Genomic DNA, 19,591 nt, shown 5'->3' with positions numbered 1-19,591 from the left:
AGTCTGCACGTTCTCCCTGTGTCTGCGTGGGTTTCCTCCGGGTGCTCCGGTTTCCTCCCACAGTCCAAAGACGTGCAGGTTAGGTGGATTGGCCATCATAAACTGTTCTTAGTGTCCAAAAAGGTTAGGAGAGGTTATTGGTTTATGAGGATAGGGTGGAAGTGAGGGCTTAAGTGGGTCGGGGCAGACCCGATGGGCCGAATGGCCTCCTTCTGCACTGTATGTTCTATGTTCTATCAAAATAGAATGAGAACATCTTTGCAAGGGGAAGATGTGTTTGGTGCTGGAACACATCCATGCAGAAATGGTAGAGGATGATCCATTTGTATCTGGAAGCTGGATGGATGGAAGTTGAGGACAATGGAAACCCTATCATTGTTCTGGAAGGCAGGAGAAAGGGTGAGAAAAGAAAGTGTGGGTAATGAAATGCCCATAGGCAGGGCCCAGTCAAATATAGTGAGGGGGAATCCTCAGTTGAAAAAAACATTGCCATGGAAGCTGGCATTGTTTGAATTGATGCTATGGAGTCAGAGAAACTGAAGAATGGAATAGAGTTCTTATAGGAAGGAGGATCTGGTGGAGAAGTGTGGTCAAAAAAGCTTAAGTTTAGATACTGGTCAGTAGCCCATCTCTCAAAATGGCAAGTCAGAGATGGATTATGTGAAGTTGAGGGTAGGATGGAAATTGGAAACAAAGCTGACAACATTTTCCAGTTTGTAAAACAGCAAACAACACTGATACAGTCATCAGTGTATTGGAAAGAGAGGCAAGGGTGGGGTGTCTTGAGTAAAACTGGATCAGAGAATGTTTCACGTGCAGCACAGTAGCACAGTGGTTAGCAATGTTGCTTCACAGCTCTAGAGTCCCAGGTTCGATTCCCGACTTGGGTCACTGTCTGTGCAGAATCTGCACCTTCTTCCCGTGTCTGTATCTTAATTGGGAGAATACAAAGTATGGTTCAAACAAAGGCCTCAAAATGTAATTGGGTATTGCGTTTTGAAAGCAGCTTCATAGAACATTTCTTCTCAATATAGTTAAGTATCCGCTCCCCCTGAAAAATGAACACCTCAGAGACCTGCACTACAGCCAAAGGAGTAGTTCCATCAAATTGGCAGAAGGAAATCTCAAGGAGGTGAGAGAGAGGACCCAACTGACAATTGGGAGAAGAATATATGACCAGCCAGTGGAGCTGGCCACTTCAAGTGTTTGCAAGTCACAGTTTATACATATTTGAGCATATTGGTGGAAGTAACATAGATCAGCATTCTGAATCTAGGGGCACAATCTACCCGACAGAGTCCTGTAGCATGTGCAATTAGCCGGGTGTTTCCCAATGTTCAGAGCACCGAGAAACACCCTGCTATCTAACACCCATCTGGGTAGATCGGGTACCTCAACAGAGAACACGTGGTCAAGGCCGCATTTAGCCCTGTTCCTTTCACAGTGGAGCTCCGCACGCCGGAACTCTCAGTGCAGGGAGAGATCGGGACCTCATTTTTAAACGACATACCGATTGCTCGAGTCCGATATGGCCCTAACCCCCCCCCCCAAACTCACATAACAGGGGGTCCTCCTCCCCCCACTCCCCACAGGGCACCCCAGCCCAATCCCAACAATCAGAAATGCCAGCCTGGCACTCTGGCAATGCCACCTGAGCATTTCAGCAGTGCCAGGCTGGCACAAGCAGTGCTACCCTGCCCAGAGTGCAAGAGCCGGGGGGGGGGGGTTCCAATCATCTAGGTACCCTTTTCATAAGCACCATTCCATCTAATCTCATACCTTGGTTAGATCTCTGGAATGCATATTAGAGTGAGACTAGCTATCTCACTTTAATAAGAGATTTGCCAGAAAGTGATCCCGCCAACAACGGGCAGGATTCACATTGCGGCTTCTCATGAGATAACATAATATCTCGCAAGCCGGGTAGATCCCAGAAGGGGGATCTCCCGGCATCTACTGGCCGCACCTCACTGTTTTTCAGGTGCAATGATCACGGTTGGTAGATCATGCTCTATATCTCTTTGCAGCTCTCTATATCCTTTTGGCAACTTACCTTTCCACCTAGCATTGTATCATAAGCAATATTTCTCTGTCTTTAATGTGTGCACAGGTAAGGCTCCAGTACTGATTCTTGTTGCAGCCTGCCAACTTGACAACACCCCATTTATGTACATTTTTTGCCTCCTATTGATCAATGTTCTAACCATGCGAGTATATTCTCCCTATCTTCATGATTCCTTTTCTTGCCCATTGACCTTTTGTGTGACAACTTATCGAATGCTTTTTGGGAAATGCGATATCGTGGCCGGGATTCACCGAGCCTCTGCGCCGCAATCGCGTTCGGCGCAGGGGAGGAGAATGGGCGGCAGACCGTCATCGAGTCCGATGCCGCTCCCGCAATTCTCCGGGGACCAGAGAATCGCCACGAATCGCGTGCGCACGGTCGAAACGGCGCCGGTCAGGGAACATTGAAAGAGGCTCCCGTGGCGATTCTCCGCAGACAACTGGCCGAGTTCCCACCGCCGTGGTTCACTCATGGTTCCACCTGGCTGGAGCTCGGAGTGGCAGCTGCCAGGTGGCAGCCCTGGTTGGGGGGGGGGGGGGGGGCAGGGGGATCCGTCACCGGGGGGGCCTCCAGGAAGGCCAGGCTCGCGATCGGGGGCCAACAATTGAGGGCATGCGCAATCTCGGTGGGGGGGCCTATATTGTCGGACCCGGCCCACGGTGTGGGTCTGCCACGTTGCGCGGACCAGTGGCCGGAAGTCCAGGGCCCCGTATCTGCAGCTGGAGCTGCGAGCAGCACTCCAGGGTCCTGCTAGCCCCCTGCAAAACGGAGAATCACTCTGGACTTTCACCAGGAAAGTCCAGAGTAATTCGCGTCCGTTTTCTCGCGACGTGGGGACATAGCCCCATTATCAGAGATTTTGCCCAACTATATCTACTGGTTCTCCCTTAACTATGCCAATAGTCACATCCTCAAAAAATTCAAATATGTTTGTCAACCACTATTTCCTTTTTGATTAAATTACATCGGCTTTGCCTGATCATACTATCATTTTCTAAGTGCATTGTTAAAACTTCCTAAATAATAAATTCTAGCACTTTCCAGATGATGTCTGATCTTAGTTCACTATTTTTCCATCCTCCTTTCTTGAATAGCAGTGTCACATTTGTCAACTTCCAATCTACTGGGACCATTCCGGAATCCAGGGAATTTTGAGACAAAATCATAACCAGAGCATTCACTATCTCTGCAGTTATCTGTTTTGGAATTTGGATATTGGCCATCAGTTCCTGAAACTTTCTAAGATTTTAGTCACTTACATTTCTCCAGTACTCTATCGCTACTGATATTAATTATCTTCACTTCTTCACTCTTTTTAGCACCTAGACCTTCCTCTAGTCCTAGTGTGCAGCTTGTGTCTTCTACTGTGAAGGCAGACACAAACTATTTGTCCATTTTATCATTCCCCATTATACCTTTTTCTGTCTCTGCTTCAAAGGGACAAATGTTTAGTGGTGCTGCTGGGACTCCACGCAGGCCCAGGAGGAAGGGATCCCAGAGGACCTGGACTCAGGTAAGTCTGGAACCTTTGGGCAGAGAGGGGCACCCGAGGGAGGGGGGGGCAAGGAGAAGGGCAGTTATGGGCTTTTGAGGCCACAGGGCAGCACAAAATGAGGCAGGTCGGGGGGGGGGGGGGGGGGGGGGGGGGGGGGGGGGGGGGGTGATGCCTCTCATGTAAACAGGGGACCTTCCTCAAAGGATGCATCCCCCTCCTCAAATGGCAAATAAATCACCACTCTTACCCATCTGCCCAACCCAACCACATTGGGTAGAATATTTAAAAAAAAAGATTTATTGTCATGTGTACCGAGTATTGTTCTGCATACAGTCCAGGCAGATCATTTCCTACATGAAAAACATAGGACATACGATAGATACATAATGTAAATACACAGATATGGACATTGGGTTAAGCATACGGAGTGTAGCGCTATATTGTAGAGAAGTCAAGACTTCCGATGGCAGCCATGGGAGTGAGTGGACACAGGGCAGCTCCGGCTCGAACATGTTGGTTTTGGCTTTTTTCACCTGTGTATTGGGTAGATTCAGCAGAAACGTGGAGCGGAAAGTGTAAGAGAAGTTCTCCCCTGGACTGCCATGTCTGCTGGCTATCCGACCCGGTAGAAGACCTGGCTAAACTGGAGGAGATTTGTGGCGCAATTGTAAAATGGCAGAGGGGGGAAGGGTCATCGGCAGTGGGAAAGCCTCAGATGGAACAATTGATGAGTTTCATCAAGGAGGAATTTTGACAGCAGAAGAAGGCGATGCACAATGACTGGTCGAAGACAATTGAGGAAGCAGTGGCACGTCGTATTGTGGGCGGAATTCTCCCAAAGGCCTGACACCGTTGTGAAACCTGGAGAGGTTCACGACGGCATCGGAGGCCTCTCCTCGTTCCCTATTCTCCCCCCGTCGGGGGGGCTAGGAGGGCCGTGCCGGGAGACTCGGCCACCGGGCCTTGTCGCTGGCGTCAAGACCCGGCGCACCGAGAATGACGCGGCCGACGCGCCTAATGACGTCAGCCGTGAATGCGCGGTTGCCGTCTTCCCCTCCGCCGCCCCGCAAGACGTGGCGGCTTGATCTTGCGGGGCGGCAGAGGGGAAAGAGAGCGTCCCATTGAGACGCCGGCCCGACGATCGGTGGGCACCGATTGCGGGCCTGTCCCCTCCCGAGCACGGTCGTGGTGCTCAGTCCCCTCTAGGCCCCCCACAAGCCCCAAACGGGCATCTCACGCCGTGTTCATGACGGCAGCGACCAGGTGTGGTTGCTGCTGTCATGAAACGGTCGCGAACGACAGGCCGCTCGGCCCATCCGGGTCAGAGAAGCGGCCCTTGATTCTCCGAGCGGCGTGTTGCAAAACGCGACACGCTATTTTGGGGGGGTGGGAGAATCGCGGGAGGTGCGAGAGCGGACCTCCCGTGATTCTCCCACCCGGCGTGAGGAGCGGAGATCCTTGGAGGCAGAGGTGGGGATCCTGGGGGATCGATGCAAGTCACTGTGGTAGAAGGTGGAGGAGAACAGGTCCAGATGACAGAATTTGTGGATTGCGGGGTTGCAGGAGTAACAACTCCGGGTAAAGAATCGGATTAGGTTGAGGAAGGATGGGTGGGACAAGTATTTCACTCGGGGTTTGACTCAAAGTTGCGGGGGCGGGGGTTAGCCATTTTGTTGAGCAAGGAAATGGAGTTTGTGAGGGAAAGGAGAGGCGCAATCTGGGAGGGAGGTTTGTGATATTGAGTCGGGTGTTAGAGGAGACACCGGTAGTGTTAGCCAATGTTTATGCACCTAACTGGGACGACTTGGGGTTTGTAAAGAGGGTTAATTCTGGACTTGGATACGCAACTTCAGGTTATGGGAGGAGATTTTAACTGTGTTATGAAGTTGAAGGTTGACAGGCCGAGCCCCAATTCAATGGGAAGGTCGAGGATGGTGAGAGCTGGGAGAGTTTATGGATAGAATGGGGATGGTGGATGTGTGGGGGTTCAGGAACCCGGGAGGGATGGAGTATTTCTTCTTCTCGAACATATACAATCTAGAATTAATTTTTTCGCGGTAGTTGGGCGATGCTGATGGGATGGTAGGGATGGAATATGCGGGAATTGTGATTTTGGACCACGCGGCGTCGTGGCTGGATGTGAGACTTAGTTTGGGGCAGTTGGCTGGGTTGGAGGTTGGATTTGGGACTTCTGGCGGACAAGGCATTCTATGAGTAGGTGCGAGAGGTGATGAGGAACTATGTGGAGCTTAATCAGAATGGAAATGTGTCAGCGGCCACCTTTTGCGAATCTTTAAAGGTGGTGGTCCAGGGTGGGATTATTTTGTTTCGGGTGCATAGGGATAGGTAGAGGAGGGAGGAGCACCAGCGGCTTTTGGATGAGATAGTCGAGGTAGATAGGAGATATTCGGCGGACCCCACGAAGGAGCTGCTGGCAGAGAGGAAGTGGTTGCAGGGGCAGTTTGATACATTGATGACGGGCAAGGCGGCGGGGCAGCGGTGGAGGGCGAGGGGGGTGCAGGACGAGTATGGAGAGTCATATGTTGGCCCACCGGTTGCGGCGTCAAGCAGCGTCCAGGGATATTTTGCAGGCAAGGGTGGAGAAGGGGAGTTGTTATCAGAGCTGGAAAAGATAAATGAGGTGTTCACGAGGTACTATGAGAAGTTGTTTAAGGCCCACCCGGGGGGAGAGGTGGGGGATATGGGGCGGATTCTGAATGGGTAGAATTACCCATTGGAGGAGAGGAAGAGGCGAGTACTGAAGGAGCCTTTCGGGCTGAGGTAGGTGATGGATTATGCCAGGGGAATGCAAGTGGTGAAGGTCCCGGGACAGACAGATTAATAAACAGCTTGCTACAGAGTTGCCCCTCCCCACCTGTTGGGGATGTTTAGTGAGGCTATGGAGGGGAGTGAGTTGCCAGTAACGTTGCTTAGGCGTCGATTTTGTTGAAACCGGAACAAGAGGCAGGACCAGTGGTGTGTGGGTCCTCCAGGCCCATCTCTTTGTTGAACACGGATGTGAGAGTTGAATAGGACCAGTTACTTGAAGTGATTTTTTACTATTATTTTTTTTTCCAATCGGGAACAATTTAGCGTGCCCAATCCACTTAACTGGCACATCTTTGGGTGGTGGGGGTGAAACCCACACAGACACGGGGAGAATGTGCAAACTTCACACAGACAGTGCCCCGGGGCTGGGATCAAACCCGTGCCCTCAATGCCGTGAGACAGCAGTGCTAACCAATGTGCCACCGTGCCTGCCCCAATTATTTATTTTAAAGGTATGGGTTAATAAAGGTTTAACCAAATTACTAAAATTAGTTGTTACTAAGTTAGCAAAAGATGGATGCTATCCACTAGCAAGAATGTGGAATAGAGCGGACCTAATTGCATGGGAAACAAGGTCAGTCATATCTTTGCTGCAAAGTTGCAACATGGAAGGAGGACTGGGAGCTCTGATAAAGGCCTGGAATAATGGGGTTAGAGATGCCATCTCTTTACAGTGCAAAAACATTCTTCCTTGCACTACAACAGTTACATGCGATTAACAGCCCCAACAATCAAACTAGATGATGTAAGAGGGTCAGATGATCGAAGATTTGTGCAAGCAGGGGACCTGTGCATGTGCCGTCTCTGTAACTGGGAATGGGTATCACTTGTCTCGCAGTCATGTTATGCTCCTCAATCTTCAATTAACTAATTAGACGAACAGTCAAATACTGTGCAACTAACTTATCAACATGATATGAGTAATATTAACTCTTTTTATAGTTCTTTTGCTTGGGCTTGGTCTACTGTGTGTGGTGTCAAAAACCTGAACATTGAACTTCTTTTACTTCATATATATGGGGCGAGATTCTCCGCACTCCCGACGGTGCGGAGAATAGCGTGGCTCGTAAAATTTTACGGCCACGCTGTTCCGACGCCCTCCCGCTATTCTCCCCCCCCCCCCACGCCTGACTCCCGATACGAATCGCTGCCGCCGTTTTTTTACGGCCGGCAGCGATTCTCAGCTGATCGATGGGCCGAGTTCCCAGCCCTTTACGGCTGTTTTTACGAACGGCAAACATACCTGGTCTGGCCGTTCGTAAAAACGGCCGTAAACTCTCGATTTTTAAAACCATGGCACCGATTGGCACGGTAGTACCACGGCCGTGCCAAGGGTGCCATGGGCCCGCGATCAGTGGGCACCGATCGCGGGCAGCGGGCCCGATGCCCGCGCACTCTTCGTCCTTCCGCCGCCCCGCAGTATCCATTCGCGGGGCGGCTGAGGGGCATCCCGGCCCGCGCATGCGCGGGTTTCGCGCAAATGCGCGATGACGTCATCCGCGTATGCGCGGGTTGGAGTCTTCCAATCCGCGCATGCGCGGCTGACGTCAAATGACGCGTCAGCCGGCGCTAACTCTGGCAAGCGGGCTTAACGAAATTCGTTAAGCCCGTGATGCCGGAGTTTACGGCGTCGGGTTGCTAGCCCCGACCGGGGACCAGAATCGGTTCCCGGTCGGGAAGGGGGGGGCTGGCGTCAAACCCGCCCGGATTTGACGCCAGCCTTACGATTTCTCCCCATATGGGAGAATCTGGCCATGGTGAACGCCCTGTTGGATATTTGTGGGTGTCCTTGTACCTTACTGGGTTTGCTCCTGTGGTGGTCCTGAAAAGTCAGCCGTGTCTACTACTGCTGTATTTGTCTATCATGTCAGTGGTCTGTCACAGCCATGGTCATTTGCCCAATGAGCTGCAAGGATATGACAGATGTGGCATCGCGCCAAGGCACAACAGTCTGGTTTTAAGTTCATTAGCCATTTCTGGCAGCAATCACTTATTTCATTCTCCCTGTAGCATCCTTGAAATAATAAAATATCTCAAGGTACTTGGGATAGCAGAAGCATTATAAAGCAACATTAGACATGGATGCACCTAAGGAGACATTAGGGCAAATGGCCAAAAGTTGGGCAAAGAGAGAAGTTTTAAGGAATGTCTTAAAGAAGAAAAGAATGGAAGACAGGCAGAGAGGTGCAAGGAGTGAATTTCAGAGCTTTGGGCCTGGGCAAAGGCTCAGCCACCACTGGAGAGTGAGTAAATACAGGGATCTCCATGAAACCAGAATTCGAGCAGCACAGATATTTCATGCAGGAGATTACAGAGTTGGGGAGAATTGAGACCATGGAGTCATTTGAAAATAAGGATGAGGATTTTAAAATTGTTGCACTGCTGGATCAGGAGCAAAAGTCGGGAAGCAAGCACAGGAGTTCTGGGTGAGCAAAACCTGATGTGAGTTAAGCAATGGGCAGCAGAGCTTTGGGTAATTTCAGGTTTATGGAGGGTAGAATTTGGGCCAGCCAAGAATCCATTGGATAGTCAAGGCTAGAGATAACAAAGGCATGAATGCCAATTTCTGCAGCAGATATGCAGACGCAGAGCCTCATTACAGAGATGAAAAGAGGCAGTCTTTTAAAAAAAAATTTAGAGTACCTAATTCAGTTTTTTCCAATTAAGGGGCAATTTACTGTGTTCAATCCACCTACCTTGCACATCTTTGGGTTGTGGGGGTTAAACACACGCAAACACGGGGAGAATGGAAAGAGGCAGTCTTAGTGATGGCGTAAATGTGTGCTCGGAACTAAGCTTTGGGCCAAAAATGGCACCAAGGTTGTGAACGGTCTGATTCAGTCTCCGACTGTTGTCAGGAAGAGGGTAGAGTCAGTAGTTAGAGAATGGAAATTGGGGCAGTGGCTGAAGACAATGGTTTCAGTCTTCCCAATATTTAATTAGAGCAAATTTCTGCTCATTCAGTCCTGTCTGATAATTTAGCAACAGTGGAGGGGGTTGAGAGAGAGATTGGTGAGGTACATCTGGGTGTCAACTGCACACTTGTGAAAACTAAGGATGTTCTGTCAGGCAATGTTATCACGGGGTAACATGTTGATGAGAAATAGGAGAAGATCAGGCGGCTTGGTGCATTTTTGTAACAGCATCGTACAGGCCCAGCGCCGGCGACCCCAGTTCGATTCCGACCTAGGTGACTGTCTGTGCGGAGTTTGCAGATTCTCCCCCCATCTGCATGGGTTTCCTCTGGGTGCTCCAGTTTCTTCTTATAGTCCAAAGGTGTGCAGGTAGGTGGTTTGACCATGCTAAATTGCCCCTTAGTGTCCAAAGATGTATAGGTTAGGTTATGGGTGGCCGGAATAGGCAGGGGAATGGGCCGAGGTCGAGTGCTCTTTCGGAGGGTTACTGCAGACTCGATGGGCCAAGTGGCCTCATTCTGCACTGTAGGAATTCTGTGATTCTATGATCAAGGACAGATCGTAGGGGGACACTTGAGATAATTATGTCAGGCAGGAGGTGAAGCTGGTACAGCCGATACTTTGGCTATTACTAGTTGCATAAGAATAGAACCAGTAAAGGAGTAGTCCGTTCAGCTGGATGATTTGCTGGTCATCCACTTCAAATGTTGCTGACAGGTTAAATGGATGAGGAGGGATAATCAGTCACATAGAATGTCATAGGGGTGATGATGGCACATTTAAAAGAGAGAAGGATAGCACCTGAAGAGAGAGAACTGTTAACAGCATCAGCTAAAATGGAGACTAGGAAAGGAAGTTGGGTGATCAGCAGGTTAATCAGAATATACTTGAGTGAACAGAGCTGGATCTTGGACTCCAAAACCAGCTTTTATTAGGTTTGCAATCTAAGCTGTTTATGTGAAGGATGCTGTAACATTATTAACTATGTTGCTTAGGCGGAATTTTGTTTAATTTATGTAACTTCAGCACATGCAGGATAAATTCATCCAAAGTACATACTTTCTGGGAATGTGTATTTCACCCAGCAGTGGGAGCAGGTAAGTCTGTAATTGAAATGTGTTTCTTGCAAACTATATTTGTTTGAAACAATGTGGTTTGTTAATATAATTGAACATTTATCCATGTGATGTTGGACTAGCCTAATTTAATTGAGATTTAACTGACGGCTCAAAAGGCCCATCTCCATCATAGAGAGGGTTCAAAGCCACATCTTTGGCTTCCTGTCAAGCTGAAGAATCCACAAGTTTGCAGAAATTTAAAATATAGATAAATATGCACAAAATCTTCCTTCCCAAGGTTAATTCTGTTCCTATTGTGGAGATGCTAACGTTGGACTGGGGTGATGAAGGAGCTATGCTCGGAAAGCTAGTGACTCCAAATAAACCTGTTGGACTTTAACCTGGTGCTGGTGTTGTAAGACCTCTTACTGTGTCCTATTTCACATCTACATGCTGTTCCTTGATAACACCATCCCAAAAACACAGGCCTGGATTTTTGTAACAACAGAGAGCCACTCCCTCATGGTGAAAATGGTGGAGGAGGCCAAAATCCAGGAGTACCACCCCAAAACATGGCACTTAACAATTTTGTAGGGGAGTGAATGGGGCCAGGTCAGGATTTGCTCGGGTACCTTTCGCAAAGGTAGCTGCCTCCAGCCATGTCCAATTTTCATTAACCTCTAGTGAAACCCAAAGTGTGCAGATCAGTTGGCAGCAGGTTTTAAATTTCCAGAGTACTTTGGAGAAGTAGGGTACACTTTTGGATATGGTCCCGGGACACCTTCAGGTCCCATTTGGAATGGTTAAAATTGGAAATGTGTGCATAATAAATGCATAAACTCATGAGACATATCAAAAGCAACTGTCAAAAGCAACTGTCAAAAATAACTGCTACACCATCAAGGCATTCAAAACTACTGCTCCCTCCCTTCCAGTATCACAGTGGGGTGCCTTCTATTTCAAAGTTTGACTAACAGCTCCACGTGGTTAGAAAGCTTTGATATGGGCCTATGAAATCAAATGCTTCTTTCCATATGGAATTAAGTACTTGAATTACATTTTTGTTCTTATAGGGGATTATATAGCTGAAGGCATGGAAATGCAGTGAATGGGTTTTTCTAAATAAAAGTCTTAAAAATAAATCTGCAATAGATACTTGGAACTTTACTTTATTTAATCTCAACATGGGTCCTCAGGTCTGACCTTGGTGGATACTGAATGATTTGGCATAGTAGGTGTAAAGGCAAAAGTGGTGGTGAGGGCGTGGGTTGGCATGGTTGGCATAGGGGCTAGATAAAGCAATGGGGTGGATGGAGGGTGTAGGTTGGCATGGAGGGTGTGAGGGGCCATGAGTGTAGGCAGTGGCCATGATCTGGCATGGCCTGGCATTAATGGGGCATGGGGAGTGTGTGCGGAGTGAAATGCTATGATGGGTGAGGGCTGGAGGGCTGTTTTAATGCTTTCCTACAGACATCTGACAAAGTGCAAAAGCACCAAAGTAAACCTTCCATGCAGCCTGCCTCTACACCTGGCAACCTCCACATTCATCCTGGGTTCACCCATCTCGACTCCCAGAGAGCCTGGCCACCCGGAACAGAAATCCAAAAGTCCGGGGCACTTTCTCCTGGGTTGGATTTTCAGAGCTAGGAAATTTCCCAACTCTGTTCTCCTGACCTGGGAGCTGAAAAATTCAGGGCACAGCATAAGTTCTCTCATTCTGGTATACACTGACGACACCCAATATTCCCTCATCACCACATCTCACCCCCTTTATTGACTATTATCAGACTGCTGGTCTGAAATCCAGTACTGGCTGAGCAAAAGTTTCTTCCAACTAAACATATGGTCCCCCACCACAAACTCCAATCCCAAGCCACCGATTCTATCTCTCTCCCTGGGAATTATCTGAGTTTGAGCCAGGCTGGTCATGTGACCGCAATGTCATATTTGACCCAGGATAAGCTTCCGACACCTTCTGCACAATCACTAAAATCACCTATATCCTGTCTTTTTTAGAGTTTTCACATCTTCCCAATGTTTGCGTGGGTTTAGCTCCCACAACCCAAAAATGTGCAGGTTAGGTGGATTGGCCATGCTAAATTGCCCCTTAATTGGAAAAAGTGAATTGGGTAAACTAAATTTTAAAAATCACCTATATCCACCTCTGTAACATCTCATGACTAGACCCCTGCTTCAGCCATCTGCTGCTGAAACCTTTATTAAGTGGTTGTTATCTCTAGCCTCTGGACGTAACTAATTCAAATACTCTTAACTGGCCTCCCACTCACCACCCTCCATCAACCTTAGGTAATTGAAAACTCTGCTGCCCAATTCTAAGCATGCAGCAAGTTCCATTCACCCATCTTCTTGTTAGGCAGTTCCTCGAGACCGAGGATGGCTTGTATCCATACTGATTCAAATGTGGTCTAAGATGGCTGATAAGCCCAATCTGTGATCTGTGGACTCTGCCACCTGAGGGGCAGGAGGTGCTTGGAGGATTGGGTCGATGAGTTGTTGATGCCTCAACTGCACCTCTTGAGCGTACCCAACAACCCCTTGTTTTGTTTAGTGCCTTCCCGATTGAGCTTTCTCCATTTTGGTCAGTCACAAGTCAGTGGGAATACTTGAACTCTTCAAGGATGCTTTGACGACATCCCTAAAGCATTCCATTGTCCTCTTGAGGTCTCCTGCACCAATCATCTCTGCGTTCACTGACCTATGCTGGCTCCTGGTTAAGCAATGCCTCAGTTTTAAATTTCTCATCCTTGTTTGTAAATATCCCTATGGCCTCACCCACTACCCACCCCCAAACCTCTATAATTGCCTCAAGCCCTGGGCAGCATGGTGGTGCAGTGGTTAACACTGCTGCTTCACGGCGCCGAGGACCCAGGTTCGATCCTGGCCCTGGGTCACTGTCCGTGTTGAGTTTGCACATTCTCCCTGTGTCTGTGTGGGTCTCACCCCACAACCCAAATTAGGTACTCTAAATTTATTTTTTTTAAACCACCTCAAATCCTGCAAACCTCGGAAATATCTGCACTCAACCAGTTCCAGCCTCTTGTGCATTCCCAATTTTAATCGTCCAGCATTGGCAACTATGTTGAGCCCCAAAGCCTATATCTTGCGGCCTCTCTTTCTTCCTTTAAGCTGATCTCTTTGACCAAGTCTGCCCTCAATTTTCCTGACGTGCTTTAGTGTCAAATTTTGTCTGATAACTTTACTGTGTCAAAAAAGGTGCTATACAAAACAAAGGCCAGCAAATGTCCTCAGTAAATGTCTTCAGCTGCAGCAAGTAACGCAGTCTGCTTTGCCAAAGTACGACACCTGAGTCGAACCAGGTGACGCTTAATACAGAGTTGACCAGCAAGGTGCAAACCATCATCTGATGAAATGGAAGGCTGCCAAAGACAAACACAAGTTGTTGTTGTCTACCCCATTCGCCTCAACTTTTCCTTGTGTAGCGAATTTCACATTCCAATCTCCTAAATTTTCTTATGGGTTTATCAATGACTGACTATGTTTGTGGCCTCTTGTCTGTTCGTTTTAATAAAGATAAAATAAGTTTGGAATATCCAATAATTTTTTTCCAATTAAGGACAATTTAGCATGGTCAATCCACCTAACTGGCACATCATTAGGTTGTAGAGGTGAAACCCACGCAGACATGGGGAGAATGTGCAAACTCCACTTATTTGAAGCCTCTTGTCTGTTCTTTTACCTTTTAAGTGCTTGGCAAAAGACCAAATGTTGATATACGGAAAACCTTTTTCTACGTGGCGAGTGGCTAGGATCTAGAATGTACTGCCTGAGAGCATGGTGGATGCTTTCAAAAGGAAATTGCATTATTACCTGAAGAGAAAAAAGTTGCAGAGCTATGGGGAAAAGGCAGGGCAGTGAGGCTTTGTTCTTGCAGAGAGACAGTATAGGCAGACTGGCCGAATGGCAACATTCTGTGCTGTAACCATTCTCTGATTCTAGTTCTAGGCTCTCCCGCAAGTAGAAGCATTTTATTTGCATCAACCCTACCATACCAATTCATAACAGTGAAGACTTCTATCAGGTCACCCTCTCGTCTGCCTTCTAATTATCACAGGAATGCACATGGGGCACATGCAAAAATCACACCATACAGTTCACACATGCGATTTTAATACCACAAACCCAGGTCTCATTATCTCGACATTGGACTGGAAAGGGAAAGTCAATTGTTGGGGGCATGGGAGCAGCTCAGAGCAATTATGTTAAACTTCAGACAATATCGAACGCAGGCACATAATTCTTAATGTTGGCATCAGTGCTTATCCTGGCAGGCCTCCTGGGACGGTGTTGCTTTAAAATCAAAGACTCACTACTGGTTGGTGGCAGGCCAGAGTTATGTTAAATAAGAGGAGTATAAACAGTAATCTCTGTGAAATGTATGTACATTCAGAAACTAACAAGTTTCTTACCAGATTTAGGGTACGTCACAATGAAGACATCTGTGTCCTTTATTTCAAAATGTTGCAGTTGTTCTAAATGTTCCTTTGTGTAGATAGTGGAAACAAAGTTACAGCCCTTGTACTGAAAGTAGTGATTGTTAGTCGTAGACATGCTTGCACTGTTGAGAAAAGTACAAAAGGCAAACATCAATAACCTCTATCCAATTGTTATGTTTTTAATAGGAGGAAAAAAATATAATAAATATGTTTTAGTCAATTTAGATTATACCGAATATATGTGGCTTATTTCCTCATGTCACTAGAGAGTAATATTTGGCCATCAATTAACTCTAGCCATTGTCTCAGGTTTCAAAGACTGTTCCCAATCGCTAAGTGCCTGAAACCTCCACCCTCACCATTCAAAAGGCCACCAGGTTTCACACATGTCTGTCCCTGAAACCCTCATCCATGCTTGTTACCTCCAAACTTGACTTTTCCAATGTTATTCTGATCAACCTCCGAGTCTCCACGTTCCATTGAACTTTGTTCATCCAAACCTTTGTCGCTTGCATCCTATTTGATACCAATGTCCCACTCATCCATTCTCCATGTTATTCACTGGACTTAAATTGGTTCCCATCCCCAGTACCCAAACTCCTCAAATTTGAAATTCATAGTCTGATGTTAATTCATCATTTGCTTGCATTGCAAAATTTCACTATACTACAGTGTTCTTGCTTTGCTTTAAATCTGGCCTTCTGCATATCCAAAATTCCTTTGTCCCACTTTGGCACTCTATTGTAAGTTGTCTACGTCCTAAGTTCTGGAATTCCTTCCAAAACCTCTTGCATTCTTTAAGGTCTCCTCAAAACTCATCTCTTTGGTCAAGTCTAAAATCACCATGTCAAACATTTCCTCTCCATATTCAGGGTCAATTTTCCTATGCTCCTTTGATGTACCTTGGGATGTTGTTGCTGCATTAAATGCATTGTATAAATCCAAGCTGTTGTTTGATTTAGGTATAATATAGATAAGAATGAGATTTCAACCCTACTGGCTGCTAAATGAGCAGATTTCCATTTGGAACACATTAATATTTTCCCATTCTCAGGATTGGTTTAGATTTTTGAAAGAGCACAAAGCCAGCTTAGTTGGGAGGGCAGAGTTGGGATAATATATAAAATAGCATGAATGGTTGTGCTCAAATTCCTGATATATACTTTGTCAGCATACAACACAATTCCAAGAGCACAAATTCATGAAACTGTACGTTCTAATATTATGTAAAAGCATTCTACACATTGGTGCCAAAATTACAGCTTCAACCCACTGCAATGTGGCAGGAACAGAGTTTTTAAAAACATCATATTTCAAATTGTTGCCAAGTCACGTTCTTAAGTTCACCCACAGTTCATATTGCTAATATTTCTAGCTTATATTTATCTCTAGTGGCAATAGTAGTTGGGGAGTCTCAAATAACATCTCAGGGTATAGAATGTGGAAGGAAACAATAACCTTTTTGTTCTCATTCTAAACCTAAACGAAATTAGAAGCGTCTGACGTATTAACAGAAGATTGAATTAATTCTGTGCATGCAAGGCTCTTGTTTTGCTAGCTTTCAACTTAATCAAACAAACTGATTGAAGGAGGGAGCTCCAAAAATATTCCCTTCCCAAGGATGCAGCACATCAGTGCAAAAAAACAAGGCTGAAGCATTTGTGGCAACCTAGACCAAACGTATTGAGTGGATGATCCTTGGCCTCCTCCGGAGGACCCAAGCATCACAGAGATCAATCTTCAGCTAATTCTATTCACTCCACATGACATCAAGATGGCATTAAGAAAGCCCATCAACGACTCTACTTTCTCAGAAGACTAAGGAAATTTGGCATGCCACTTACGACCCTCACCAACTTCTACAGATGCACCATAGAAAGCATTCTTTCTGGTTGTATCACAGCCTGGTATGCAGCCTGCTCTGCCCAAGACCGCAGGAAATTACAAAAGGTTGTGAATGTAGCCTAATCCATCACGCAAACCAGCCTCCCATCCATTGACTCTGTCGACAATTCCTGCTGCCTCGGAAAGGCAGCCAGTATAATTAAGGACCCCACGCACCCCGGACATATTCTCTTCCACCTTCTTCCGTTAGGAAAAATATACCAAAGTTTGAGGTCACGTACCAACCGACTCAAGAACAGCTCCTTCCCTGCTGCCATCAGACTTTTGAATGGACCTACCTCGTATTAAGTTGATCTTTTCTCGACACCTTGCTATAACTGTAACATTATATTCTGCAGTCTCTCCTTCCTTCCCTATGTACATTGTTTGCACAGCATGCAAGAAACAATACCTTTCACTGTATACTAATGCATGTGACAATAATAAATCAAATCAAATGAAAGGGCTAAAGATACTGGATACTGTAAAGGCTATGGCCCCTGACTATATTCCGGCAATAATGCTAACGACTTGCGCTCTATTGTCACATCCCGAACCAAGCTTTCTCCACTACAGCCAGAACACTGCATCTACCCAGCAATGTGGAAAATTGTTCTAATACATCCTGTACACAAGAAACCGTACAAAACCAATCAAGCCAATTAGCACCCCATCAGTTTATTCTCAATCATGAGCAAAGTGATGGAAGGAATCATCAATAGTGCTATCAAATGGCACTTGCTTAACAATAACCTGTTCATAATAATAATCTTTATTGTCACAAGTAGGCTAGCATCAACACTGCAATTAAGTTACTGTGAAAAGCCTCTAGTTGCCACATTCCGGCTCCTAGTCGGATACATACGCTGAGGGAGAATTCAGAATGTCCGAATTACGTAACAGGATGTCTTTCAGGACTTGTGAGAAGAAACCGGAGCACCCGGAGGAAACCCACGCAGACACAGAGAGAACGTGCAGATTCCGCACAGACAGTGACCCAAGCCGGGAATCGAACCTAGGATCCTGGCGCTGTGAAGCAACAGTGCTAACCACTGTGCTACCATGCTGAAAGACTATTGCAGCATTTGACTGCATCAAAACACCCTAGCAAAACTGGAATCAATGGGAGTCAGGGGGAAAGCTCTCTATTGGTTGAAGTCATACCAAGAACAAAGGAACCCAGTTGTCGTTGTTGGAAGTCCTCAGGGTCTTGTCATGCCCCAATCGTCTTCAGCTGCTTTATCAGTGACCTTCCCTCCACCATAAGCTCAGAAGTGTGGATGGCCACTGATAGTTGCACAATGTTCAGCACCATTCGCGGAACACTGAATCAGTCCATGCCCAAATGCTGCAAGACCAGGACAATATCCAGGCTTGGGCTGACAAGTGACCAGTAATACTCATGCCACACATGTGCCAGGCAATGACCATCTCCTTTGACATTCAATGGCATTACCATCACTGAATCCCATTCTGTCAACATCCTTGGGGGTTACCATTGACCAGAAACTAAACTGGACGAGCCACATAAATATTGTGACTACAAGAGCAGGCCAGAAGCTAGGAATCCTGTGGCGAGCATCTCACCTCCTTACTCCACAAAGCCTGGGTACAATCTACAAGGCAGCACGGTAGCATTGTGGATAGCACAATCGCTTCACAGCTCCAGGGTCCCAGGCTCGATTCCGGCTTGGGTCACTGTCTGTGCGGAGTCTGCACATCCTCCCAGTGTGTGCGTGGGTTTCCTCCGGGTGCTCCGGTTTCCTCCCACAGTCCAAAGATGTGCGGGTTAGGTGGATTGGCCATGCTAAATTGCCCTTAATGTCCAAAATTGCCCTTAGTGTTGGGTGGGGTTACTGAGTTATGGGGATAGGGTGGAGGTGTTGACCTTGGGTAGGGGGTGGGGTGCTCTTTCCAAGAGCCGGTGCAGACTCGATGGGCCGAATGGCCTCCTTCTGCACTGTAAATTCTATGTTCTAAATTCTAAGTCAGGTGATGGAATACACCCTAGCCCCAAAAACCTCACCTCCTTCACAATAACGCACAGTGATAGAAGTATGCAACATCTGCATGATGCACTGCAGGAACACAGCAAGCCTCCTCAGACAGCATCTTCCAAACATTTGAGAAGAGGTTATAGTCCTCAGAGAAGACCCAGAACAGCCTGACTCTGAAAACGTGACACATTATATAACAGTACACATTACAAGCCAACATGAACATGTTCTTCACCACCCTTACTCCCCCAAGTTTGTACTTCTTTTGTTCCCTCCGTCCACAATTTGTATTTATCTCTTTCTTTCTCTCCCTAGTTTATGATTCTATCTCACTCCATCCATAGCTATATAGTGTGCATATAGCCGAGAAACAGACCATTCAGCTCAAAAGGACCTTGCTGGTATTAATGTTCCACATGAACCTCTCCCCATCCTTCTTCTCACCATATCAGCTTATCCTTCTATACCCTTTTCCCACTGTGTTTATACAATTCTCAAATGTTTGGAAGTACAGCACTGAGGCTACCACACACAGTCCACCTCATGGCTGCCCCCACAGCCCCCCCTCCACCCCCCCACCCCCCAAACCTGGCAGAAGCCACCCGCCAACGGCACAACTGTCAGCACACTACAGCGATGTTGGACACTTTTCGTACCCCATCTCTCTCCTTCAGCAGCCTAATGCCTGTTTCCCGATTGTAAATGCCACAAATGAGGGCAGCACGGTGGCACAGTGGGTTAGCCCTGTTGCCTCACGGCGCCGAGGTCTTTCCAAGCACTTTCCAGGAGACTCATCCGGAGTGAGACTCGTACAGAGTGGAGGATTGAAATTTGGTAATTTGGTGCAGTGAGGTAAATCAGCAAAGGTAAGTG

The 19,591-nt window shown here is 47.0% G+C and overlaps 1 protein-coding gene across 2 annotated transcripts in view; it reads right to left on the bottom strand.

Moving 5' to 3' along the window:
- Positions 1–19,591, bottom strand: part of LOC119967290 (amine sulfotransferase-like) — a 67,518-nt gene that overhangs the window by 32,973 nt on the left and 14,954 nt on the right. For both annotated transcript variants that reach the window (XM_038799622.1, XM_038799623.1), the window contains exon 3: positions 14,811–14,959. In XM_038799622.1, the coding sequence (XP_038655550.1) occupies positions 14,811–14,952 (142 nt within the window). In that variant the 5' untranslated portion in view covers positions 14,953–14,959. The remainder of the gene's footprint in view (positions 1–14,810; positions 14,960–19,591) is intronic.

The sequence above is a fragment of the Scyliorhinus canicula genome, chromosome 6 (genome assembly GCF_902713615.1).
Source record: "Scyliorhinus canicula chromosome 6, sScyCan1.1, whole genome shotgun sequence".
NCBI lineage: Eukaryota > Metazoa > Chordata > Chondrichthyes > Carcharhiniformes > Scyliorhinidae > Scyliorhinus > Scyliorhinus canicula.
Note: the sequence above shows the minus strand (reverse complement) of the source record. Positions and strands in the feature narration are given on the sequence as shown.